Consider the following 12,116-nt stretch of genomic DNA (forward strand, 5'->3'; position numbering starts at 1 on the left):
TATTACAAACAATGGGGTATTTACCCTTAGGCAGCAAGGTTTCTGTATCTCTAACTATAATATGTAGTAGCCCACATGGAGATAATTCTCACCTAATTTGACAAGTCAAGAAGGAACACCACTTAAAAGCCTGGATTATCCACATAAAAGGAAAGAAAGAATACAACTTACTTTTTAAACAATGTCAGTACAGATTATTTGTACTCTTTTCACAGGTAAAGTCCTGGGAAAGAATTTTCCACAAATAATCATTTAATTTACCTTGTTTTCTTTTTAGTTGAAGAAAGGAGTTTGATGGACTGAAGGAGAAGAAATGACAACCGAGACTCAAATATACTGAGGAGTTTTATCACTTCTTCTCGATTAAGACCAGAAGAATCAGCAGCTGCAGCAGTCTCACCAGTCTTATGCTAAAAACAGCAAAAAGGTATTTTACCTAAGCTACCCAACAACTGTAGTTTCATACTAAAATGATGGAACTACAGTCTCATCAATGTAATAAGCTTTTGAACCAAAAACAAAACAAAAAGCACAGCTTAGATCATTTTTATAGACTAAAATACATAATATAAATATCTCACACCTAATAGGCACTTACACAGAAGAAATTAATTCTGAATGAAAATCTCCTGACTTCCCAACATCAGATGCTAAAGGAGCAACATGAAAATGGCTACTATACAGGATTTGACCAAACAGGCCTAGGAAAGAAATAGGTGGATATACCACGGGGACATAGGGAAGCTTTCAGCAATAGGAGAAGGAAGCACGAATGCTGGAATGTCCAAAAAACTAGAAATTACTTACCGAAGAGCCTGCTTAAGCCTATTCACCATTTAACTGCTTCAAGGCAGTTTAGTGGAAATTATAAAAGAGGGCATAGGCCTTTTCTTCCTCCGAAAAAAAAATAAAACCCCAAAACACACACACACACACACACACAAATTACAGCTTCATAACTTGCTAACCTATGCCTCGCTAAACATGGTCTATGGGCCTCTGTTTACACATATTCTTAAAGAAAAACTTTTAAAATATAACAGATATACTTGCAAATTAATAATTCTACCAAGCAAACATGTTAATGTGTTTTCATACAGAGCATTTACACACACAAAATATATATATATACACACACACACACACACATATACATAAACACACGCATACACAAAATAAACACATAAACACACTATATATACAAAAAATACAGTTAATGATTTTTTCCATTTACCTGGTCAAATTCCTCTACAAGTTCCTTCCGGATGAGCTGGAATGCATGTTCAGTTCTCGTCATTATATCAAGAGCCCCTGATAGTGTTTTCAATTTTCCAACATTGCTATTCTGGCCTAAAGTATTAAACACAAATTATCATTCCTTTAAATGTAAATCTAGAAACCCATCCAATGTTAGTGTATTAATGAAAATTCTGATTTTCATAGCTGTAAAGGTAGCTCATGAGAATCCCAACAAATCTTCTAAATCCAACTTCCGTTTTAATAATTTTCCCTTGAGAAAAATACTAAGTCTTGAAAAAGCAATAAATAAGTTTTCCTGACTCACCATTTGGTTTTATCAAGGTAAGAACACAATCTGTTCGGAATAGGAGCCAATATCTAAAGCATTAGATGAAAGGGGACTAGGGGAGAGGAGTCTGTGGTTCAAACGCCACCCCTATATTTACCTGATGTGCGATGTTGGTCAAGTCACTTAAGCACTTAGTATCAGTTATCCTATCTGTAAAATAAGTATATCACCTTTCTGTTAAAAGGCAGGAAGTCAAACCAAATGAAGAAGGTTTCATTTTATTCCAGAACTTTATGAATAAAACTTTTCTACAGCTATCGGATATTACAAAGCATTTTTACTCCTGCTCTCCTGGAGGTTACATTCAATTGTGTGTGTAGTCCTGTGTAGTGGTGTGTAGTGGAGGAATAATCTTGTCCAAACAGAGGTCTGGCCTTTGGTCTTGGCTCCCAGAAGGTGATCTCTAAGCCCTTGGAATGTCCTGCCTAATAAGAGTGTCTGTTTACCTGGGGGACCTGTGACCACACTGGATAGTCTAACAATGTGATTTATTGTGGGGCTTTTGGGCCCCATGTTTAACAGCTCGACCTCCAGAGGGACTGGAGATTGGGTCAGTCATGTAGCAGTCAACCATGTCCCCCAAAAAAACTCTGGACACCAAGGCTTGGATGAGCTTCTGTGGTTGGCAATACTCTGTGCATACTGTCATATATCATTGCTGGAGAGAGTCAGTGCTATCTATGACTCTACTGTCTCACACGCCCCTTCTCTTGGCTGATTTTAACGCACATCCTTTCACTGTAATAAACCATAACCATGAGCAGAATAGCTTTCAGTGAGTTCTATGAGTCCTTGCAGTGAATTGTCAGAAGTGAAAATAGTCCCAACACTGCAGGTGGGAAGGGAAAACTGCTGCCTTCTTGATTAACAGCATAATCCCCAAATTTCAAAACAATTTATTATCTTTGAAATCAATGGATAAATGTGATTTCAGTGTAGCTTTAGCCTCTGGAAGACAAACTACTGATTATGTATGGAAATGCTGTTGGGGCTGGGAGCAGACAATAATAAGGAAGGCAAATGATGGAGTTTGGACGTGTTGTCCCCTCCAAAACTCATGTGGAAATCTGATCCCCAATGTGGCAGTGCTGGAAACTGAGTCATGGGGGCAGATCCCTCGTGAATGCATTAATGCTCTCCGTGGAGGGTGGGGGTTGTGAGTTAGTTCTTGCTCTCTTAGTTCCCGCAAGAGCTGGTTGTTTAAAAGACCCTGGCACCTTCTCTCTCTCTTGCTTCCTCTCACCATGTGATCTGCTTGTACCCACCAGCTTTCTGCCATGAGTAGAAGCAGCCTGAGGCCCATGCCAGATGCAGCTGTCCCAGAATTGTAAGCCAAATAAACCTCTTTTCCTTATAAATTACCCAGTCTCAGGTATTTCTGTTATAGCAACACAAAATGAACTAATACAGTAACTATGAATCAAATGTACTGGAAAAAAAGATAATGGGTAAAGTAAGAGAATAAAAGGTATTATTAACTTGGCCTACCAAACCCATAAACCTGACTAACAAAACTCCCCAAAATATTTAAATGATTTTCCTAAGGTACCCATAGTATTAAAACATTTTAAAAAGGGAATTAACCACACTAATCATCTTGGTAAATTTGTTCCCAGTTTCTCTCTATTCTTTTTTTATAAAAATGATACCTGCTCATTTTAAGGAATTCAAACATGGCAGAAAATTCAAAGATGCAAGTGAGAAAAGATCACCCCAAACCCATCACCAGAAAGAGCTTCTGTTAACCCTGGTGACTCTCCCACACATCTAGCCATGTATTATATACTAGCAAACAATTAACAAAATTAACTTTAATAAAAAGTATTTTTAGAAATTGTTTTGAATACATAATACATTCCCCAAATTTACAAGGTTCAAATGGGTATACAGTGAAAATCCCACACCTGACCTTCCAGGTTCCCTCCACAGGGCAACAATGCTACGAGTTTCTTGTGCTACTGTATCTCATCCAGGGCTACTGTATACCTGAACATACTAAGTCATACATATTTAAAGTATTAAATTTAATTTTATAGAAGATAAAACTGAAATGAAACCAAATGAACTGCTGTATTTCAAATAGTTGTTCCTTGTTTCTTTACCACACAAGAGGTATTTCTCAAAAGATCCTTCTGCAAGAGAGGGGAGCAGGTATCAGGAGCAACAGAGAGAACTTACAAAAAACATTAAGTGTTTGTAGTACCTGCCTGCTCCCAGCCATGGAAAGTAACATAATGAAGCATTTTCACTTTCTTTCACCCTTTCCCTACCTCTCAATTTATCCTTACCTTGGCCAAGTTCCATTCTAGAACCACAAATCACAGTTGCCAAGTACCAGTTCTATGTTTAAAGGGATTCAATGAGGACCACTACTCCTTTACTGCTGCTTCTCCATTCCCAAGCTTTTCATGCTGAGTTAAATCTGTACTTATATAAACTGACTTGTAAAAATGTTTTCCGTAATAACTTCGTATAGCATACATTATACGAAGTTATACGAATAACTATGTAATCAAGTCTTCTGACTGGATCACTAAATGCTTTTTAGTTGATCCCCCTCCCCCCAAGTCTTGTAGTTTTAGCTCTTACATTTAGGTCTTTAATCTACTTTCCATTAATCTGTGCATATGATATGAGGTAGAAGTCTAACTCCATTCTTTTGCACGTGGACATCCAGCTGTCCCAACACCATTAGCTAAAAAGACTATTCTTCCCCCTCTGAATTGTCTTGGCACCCTTAAGCTTGCTTTTGTCCTGAGGATAGCAGGCCATCTGGGCAAACTTGAATTTTGATTGGGGCCCTTCCGTGGTAAGAGGAATGTGGACATCCAGCTGTCCCAACACCATTAGCTAAAAAGACTATTCTTCCCCCTCTGAATTGTCTTGGCACCCTTAAGCTTGCTTTTGTCCTAAGGATAGCAGGCCATCTGGGCAAACTTGAATTTTGATTGGGGCCCTTCCGTGGTAAGAGGAAATTTTGATTGAGGACCTCCTACAACAAAGCGGAAAGAAGTCTTCTCCAGATTAAACTGGACTTCCAAGGAAAATAATCTCAGGATTAGGGCAACTTAGAAGTAAACCCACGCCCAAGAAACTGTAAGGTAAGTTGTCTGAGTAGTGAGCCTGGAAAGGAGAAAACCAACGAAACAAGCAAACAAAAACCGTCACTGAGAAACTGTAGGCATTCCTGGCAGAAGCACAGCAACCTCTTTGAACGAAGCTACCTTCATTCTAAGCCACAAATTATTCTTAGAAATACATGCATTTCAGCACCAAGATTCCAGAGCACTGTTGGTACTAGATTACTTCTAACGCCTCAAACTGGAACAACCCAAAATTCAGTAAGTACAAAACAGATAAACAAACTATGATATATTCATTTAATGAACACTACTGAGCTGAGAAAATAAATGGCTATATGCATCAACGTGGATACATCTCAAAAACATGATGTTAAGTGAAAGATAATAAGCCATAGAAGCATACATATAGTGTGATTTGTTCTATAAAGCTCAAAACAAAGTAAAATATAAACATATTGTTTAAGTGATAAAACACAAAAAAGGTATGGACAGTAGAAAATTCAGGACAGCAGTTAATCTGGGCACTCGGGGCTCTCTAGAATACGCTTTCATTCTTTGACCTCCAGGTGAGGTACATAGGGGTTTCCTTTTGTTATTTTTTTAAAGTGTACAGGTGCTCTCTCTCTATATATTTTATTTGGGGGGGTGAGGGGGATGTGTATATATCTCTTTGTGTGTGTATGTGTGACTGGCCGGTACAGGGATCAAACCCTGGACCCTGGTGTTATTAGTACCACGCTCTAACCAGCTGAGCTAACAAGCCAGCCCTCCACATATATTTTCTATGTGCTTTCACATGCATGCTTTATTTCACAATAAAAGATGGAAGAACAGTACTTTAAAATTTTCACAGAACATTACTATAAAGCCTAACTACATTTAAACAAAATCTAAATAACACACCCAGGTAAATATATAATTATGCAAATCAAGACACAATCAATTATAGTAGAGAAAAATATACAGCATAGGAGAGAGGGAGAAAAACACCTACACTACAAATTTTTCTAAAGTAGCTAATTAAAATAGATAGCATTTAAAATATACATGGAAATGTAAGAAAAACACCCAGAACACTTTTAAACTGACTTGGCACTGAACTTAAACTGGAACAATACCTGATTCCTCAGACAGCTGTGGTACATGGAAGCCAGCCTGTGATGGATGGTTGCAGCTCGATATTGACAAAGAGGCTGTCGAACAGATACTGAATCAACATCGCAGTATTTCAGAGACTTCATCATAGCCTCACTGACTTCTTTTTCGATCTGTTTGTTTTTTTTTTAAGGGGAGAAAATAAAATGACAAGCTCAATTTGACTACAAGAATTTTTTAAATGTTTAAATACTGCTGCTTGTCAAGGAAAAGATGACAACAGATGCTCAATATTTGTTAAACATAAAGTTGAAGACTTATTTTTCAATCCTGTGAATATTACCTGCTCCTGAGCTTTTCTAGATAATGGAGCATAATCTTGCTGTAGAGTTGCCATAGTAAAGTAAGTAGTGGACAATTCCCAATTCACTGAATCCCAAACAGCAGGGTGTATGTCCCGTGTTCCCAATGACCTTAGAGCTTTCAAATAGTAATCAACAGCCTGTGAGGAAGGAAAAGTGAACATCTCTGACTTAATTTAAATATATGCCAACACTGCATTAAAATAAAACACACTTCAAACCACTCAGATTTAATTTGGGGAGAATTTATAAAAGGGCAATATTATGAGGAAAGGAAAAAACTAAATCAATGAAAATATTTTAATGAAGTTATTTAAAGTCAGCTGATAGCCACTCCGTACTTCCACCTCTTGTCTACAGTAAGCCAGCCCTTACTGCTGCTTTGATTCATGCTGGTGCAGGATGGTGCATCTTCTTCCTTCTAAATGAAAATTACAGTTTATATAACTAGCAAAGTAGAAAAAAATATTTTTTTCTGGATAAAAAATTTGCCAGACTTTACTGTAAAAAGAAGTAACTCCTCCCACCCTCTGTCACCCCCATCCTCAAATACATGGCCCTTGTACTTCAACAAACAAAAGCATACTCAATTCCACCACCCAGCAGTAATTTTTACATTTCCAATGTGTATTTATTTATTCACTCTTCTTTTCTTTGTGTATATATAAACTTTAGAAAAACAAAAACGAGGACACTTTTATTTTAAAATTTACTATGCCATGAACATTCTTCACTAATAGCTTCAAAGTACTTGATTAGATGAGTGCTCATTTCCTTGCATCCTTCTCCAACACTGGTTGCTACCATTTGCCAAAAAATGTGGAAATGTGATAAAAGAAACTCAATTTTTAAATTTCATATAAATTCAAATTTTGAAATTTTTCCTTACATGTATATTAAGCCATTTACTTTTTTTACATATATAAATTTTATGTTCATGGTTATTTGCTCTTTTCTTTATTGGGATGGTTTATTTTCAACGGTTCTTAGTTCTTCTTTATGTACTAGGGATGCATAAACCTCTGATCTGTCATGTATAAATATCTTACATTGTAGTTTGCTTTCAATTTTACTTTCTGCTGAGCATTTTTAAACCTTTGTCTTTGCACATTTAAATTTACTCACCTTATACCCACGATTTCTGCTTATAATGCCATGCTGGGAAAGTCCTCCTTCAACCAGTTTCTAAGTGTTTTAATGATATGTCTAGTACTGTGCCATCACCATAATTTAGTTATTCGTAGTTCTGTTTTAGTGGAGCAATGGCAAGTGTAAATAAACGACAGGTATGAATGAATGAAGCCCAACATATAAGCAAGTGTTACCTTATTATAATACAAGCCTTCTTCTGGTGAAAATTCACGTTTAAATTCATCACCAGCACCACAGTGCGCCTGTGCACAAATTCGCATAAGTCTCCCCGTGTTACATAATAAAAGGGCAGCATTTGTAGCATCATCAATTGACTCGAAGTTGTGAATTCCCTTTTCAAAACAAGAAAAGCTTTTTTTCCATAACTGTTGCTCTGCAGCAGACACAGATTTGCTCACTTCACAAAGAAAGAAAGAAAACAATCGTGTAAGCAGACAACGTAAACCCCACCAGTGTCTCTTGACGCAATGATGAGAGGATGGCAGGGTGTTTGCTGGGGAGCTGCCCCTTGGGGTCAACCATAGTGCCCTGCTCTCAAACACCTGCCACATGAAGGGAAGTGGTCCATTCATATGCTGAAGCCCTAAGACCCAATACCCTAGAATGTGACTATTTGAAACAGGGCCTTCTAAGAGGTAATTAAGGTTAAACGAGGACTTAAGGGTGGGGTCCTTATCCAATATGATTGGTGTCTATCTTGTAAGAGGGGGAGACATCAGGCCATGCACAGAGAAAAGGCCACGTAAAGATACAGCAAGAAGAGGAGAGACCTCAGAAGAAGCCAACTCTACTGACACTTTGATCTTGAACTTCTAGCCCCCAGAACTGTGAGACAATAAATTTGTGTTGTTTAAGCCACCCAGTCATTGGTACTTTATTACAGCAGGTGGAGCAGACTGATACCACAATTAAGCATAGTCCCCTCAATACCTACTGATACTAAAACAAGCAAATAAAGATGTGAGCAAAGCACTATTTTGTAAAGATTCAAAAGCTGTAGACCAACAGAGTGTTACGAGGTCAGAAACTGGGCATACCCAGTTCCCCCAGGTCCCTGACTGCCACTTCTCTGCTCCCTCACTGACTTCTTCCTCTAGGTGCCCCTAAATGCGCAAGTTCTCCCACCAGCAATGAGCTCTTGGGGGCAATATCTGTACCCCTAGTGCCAAGTACAGTTCACAGATCAACAGGCACACAGGTATTTGTTCAGTTTACAGGTGCCCCTAAATGCGCAAGTTCTCCCACCAGCAATGAGCTCTTGGGGGCAATATTTGTACCCCTAGTGCCAAGTACAGTTCACAGATCAACAGGCACACAGGTATTTGTTCAGTTTACCTGCTACCCTCAGATCTATCTCAGCCCCGTTCCCTTACTCATGCCTTTACATTTTCATCCATTCTTAGGGCTTCAATTATCACCCTATGTGAGTGGTTCTCAATCTATGTCTTGCTAGCCCGAATAGCTCTAAGCACTCTTGTAATCGACTACTAAATTGGACCTTTTCACATACAAGTTCCACAGGTTTCCCAAACTCGGCATGGGTCCAGGTGAGCCATCATTCCCTGCCTGACTCACACAAGGCCTCTTGCTGCACTCTAAACATATACTGGACTATCCATCTCCGGTTCCTTCCTAGCGCTGCTAGTCACTCTGAAAATCTCTCCTCTCCTATATGCCTGCTCACATTCTACGTATCACACACCACCCTACTAAGCTACACCTTCTTCCCTTCCAAGAACCCTACAACCCCCATAAATGTCCCCTTTCCCCACTCTCCTACTCTACTGCATTTGTACAATCTACAGCATTTTTCAGAGATTTGTATTCGTATGTGGCTTCCCAACAGGGAGGACTGTATTTTAGGCAGTTATTTCAAACACAGAACCTGGCACATGGCTGGTTGTCCAATCTGCTTTCGAACTTATCAGATGGAATAAAGTACAAAAGTGGGAATATAGGACACAAATGATGAATCCCAAGGAAAAGTAAAGTTTTTTCCCCCAATTTTGTGAGAATTTAACAATAAAAGATTCTTTAACAGAGCACCTCTTTAGGACATAAAATGAAGTGCCACAGTTCTTTGAGCCATAAAAAAATCAGCATGATTTTCTAATAGAACAGACAATAAAAAGAGGAATCCAAAGAGATACTCACCTGTTCTCTCACTCTGTAATGCAGCGGCCTGATTCATATAAAACACACCGATTTCATTTCTAATGTTACCCATTCTTTTCAGTACTTGTATGTAGTGTTCTGGATTTTGGCTTTTTAAATCACTAAATTGCAAGATTTCATTAGCAGCCTCATAACATTTACAACTAACTGAAAGTTGACTTTCTAAGTCTGTAGACAAATCAGTTGCCCATGCAAATCCTTAAAAGAAAAAAAAGTAAACATCAGTGTGAGTCATGAACATTTCTTCTTTAGAATGCAACTGAACCTGATACTTTAAAGTCAAAATAAATTTCAAAATGCAAATAGTATAAACATACTAAGATTCAATCAATACAACAAAAATTTTAAATTTCATAGAAAAGATACCTTTATTTATAAAACCACATTTTCTTGGGACATTAATGTCGATTAAAAGAAATAATTTACTGCATATAAATACCAAACAACTTCCACCACACAGATTTTCTCAGGTACACTTGTTTATTGGCACAATTTGTCCACTGATATGAGGTAAAATTTTATTTTTTTTTTAATTAATGAAGATAGTTCTTGAAATAATGTGCCAAGTTAAGTTTAAGTCATTGATAAGTGAAGGCTGCTAGATAAGCCCTCAAAAACTTAAAAATGCCATCTAGTGGGGACTGGAGTTAATATAGGTACAGAACCCAAAATTCAAGAGGAAAAAAGGTAGCACTCCTGTTCATAACATTCAAATATACGGGAGGACACCACTCTCACAAAGAAGTATTTTAATTGAAATTACTGTAATGGGAGTGGTAAAAAAACAGGATTTCCCCACTGTGTTTATTAAAATAAAATTATATGAGAAACAAAGAGAGGGAAAAGAAGAGAGAAGGGGAAGAATGAGTGAAAAAATATCAAGAAATAAATACTTTCCCCGTCTCCTAGTGCACTCCCCTGATAACTGTCCAAAACTTTCTGGGAGGTTGATATCATTGATGCTAGCAATTTAAGAGCATAACAAGACAATTCCACGACACACTGAAAAATGCCTTCAGAAGACTGATCTTTTATCTCATGCTACCCTAGGTGCAGTGCGCTTACATAACCGTACTGAGCTAAGGAGGAAGATACTGTTGTTATGGATTAAATTACCCTATTTTCCAGTTTTAAAATCTGACAACTCCAAACACAGTGATATATTCAGTAAGACAGCTGGCTATTAACTGACTTTAAAAATGATGATCTCTTTATTTTAGCCCCCAGGAATCATTCAGAAGGTAATTAACCCACTTTCACAAACTGTTATTCCTTTTCAAAAGAAAATCCACGGAATGGTTAATTGACTAAAAGTATTACCTAGAAAATCCTCATTTAAAAAAATAAATAGCATAAGGCCGACCTGTGACTCACTTGGGAGAGCGTGGTGCTGACAACACCAAGTTAAGGGTTAAGATCCCCTTACCAGTCATCTTTATTAAAAAAAAAAAAAAGAGCATAAAAAGTCAACACAATTGTCTTCAGATCTTATTTTATAGTTGGTTTTTGTTGTATAATTAGTAATTATAAAATATTTGAAAAACATTTTATACAAATACACTGGACCATGCTCAATTTTAAAATTAAAAAACAAATGAAAACAAAACAGAGAAAATATCCAAACACTATATTTCTGCCACTTTTCTGCACATTCTCAAATAAGCAGGAGCTAGACAATAATCGCATGGTGAATCAAATGCTGTCTCTCTCTTGCACACCTTGACAACTGGACTCTCTGTGAAGACTGTGTAGGATCTCCTGGTCTTCTTTTGTTTGATAATTAAACTCTTCCAGGTGTGCTGCTCTATTATTTGCATTCTGGGCCAGCATTAGTTGGATATCTCCACAGAGTGTCAAATACTGAGAAAGGAACAGCAGCACTTCAGAAAGCATGTTGGTGCAGAGGCAGCAGTAAGTATCTATTTGGAAAAGGCAGGAAGGAGAAAAAAACACTGGCACATTAAAAATTAATGAACACAGTAAATATGAAGAAAAGTTGTCACCAGCTGAAAGCTTTGGACTACTGTATCTAATTTATCTTATGTCAGATAACACATATGGTTTCATGTATTTCAGAATGAAGAGATGTTAAACCACTCTGAACAGAAAATAAACATACATAGCATTAGAAAAAATTTGTATTAAAATAAAATTTTACAGGAGAAACAGGAGTAAGGTTTCACTGTGATTCAGACACCTTCTTTGTTCTCCCCTCCCAGTGCCTATTAAACATACTCATTAGAGTGGCTTACCATGGCTCTGTAAGGCTAATTTAATGTATCGTAATGCTCTTCCATATTTCTGAAGACTCATGGCAGCATCAGACAAGACGTAATAGGCCTTTGATGACTTGAGAATCAGCTGAAGTTTCATTTTATGTTGCCAAGAACCAGGGATCATTCCAGATTGACTGGAATAATTACCCTTCTGAAGGGAGCCCACTATGACAAGGAGAAAAAAAAAGGCAGCACATTTTTAAAAACATTTTCTGTTCTTCAATAAAACACTCCAGACTTAGGTACTACTGCTACAAGGGTGGTAAATACTATACTTTACTGCTTAAACACGATGGAGTAGGGCCGGCCCAGTGGCGCACTGGAGAGTGCGCCGCTTGGGAGCGCGGTGGCGCTCCCGCAGAGGGTTCAGATCCCATGTGGAGAC

The 12,116-nt window shown here is 37.8% G+C and overlaps 1 protein-coding gene across 1 annotated transcript in view; it reads right to left on the reverse strand.

Moving 5' to 3' along the window:
- EDRF1 (erythroid differentiation regulatory factor 1) overlaps positions 1 to 12,116 on the reverse strand; it is a 42,161-nt gene that overhangs the window by 8,697 nt on the left and 21,348 nt on the right. The window contains exons 16-23 of the mRNA XM_008580969.1: positions 11,708 to 11,896; positions 11,174 to 11,374; positions 9,435 to 9,653; positions 7,454 to 7,677; positions 6,110 to 6,268; positions 5,761 to 5,939; positions 1,235 to 1,355; positions 262 to 410 (exon numbers count right to left, since the gene is read on the reverse strand). Of these exons, the coding sequence (XP_008579191.1) occupies positions 262 to 410; positions 1,235 to 1,355; positions 5,761 to 5,939; positions 6,110 to 6,268; positions 7,454 to 7,677; positions 9,435 to 9,653; positions 11,174 to 11,374; positions 11,708 to 11,896 (1,441 nt within the window). The remainder of the gene's footprint in view (positions 1 to 261; positions 411 to 1,234; positions 1,356 to 5,760; positions 5,940 to 6,109; positions 6,269 to 7,453; positions 7,678 to 9,434; positions 9,654 to 11,173; positions 11,375 to 11,707; positions 11,897 to 12,116) is intronic.

The sequence above is a fragment of the Galeopterus variegatus genome, unplaced genomic scaffold (assembly GCF_000696425.1).
Source record: "Galeopterus variegatus unplaced genomic scaffold, G_variegatus-3.0.2 Scaffold2225, whole genome shotgun sequence".
Classification (NCBI taxonomy): Eukaryota; Metazoa; Chordata; class Mammalia; order Dermoptera; family Cynocephalidae; genus Galeopterus; species Galeopterus variegatus.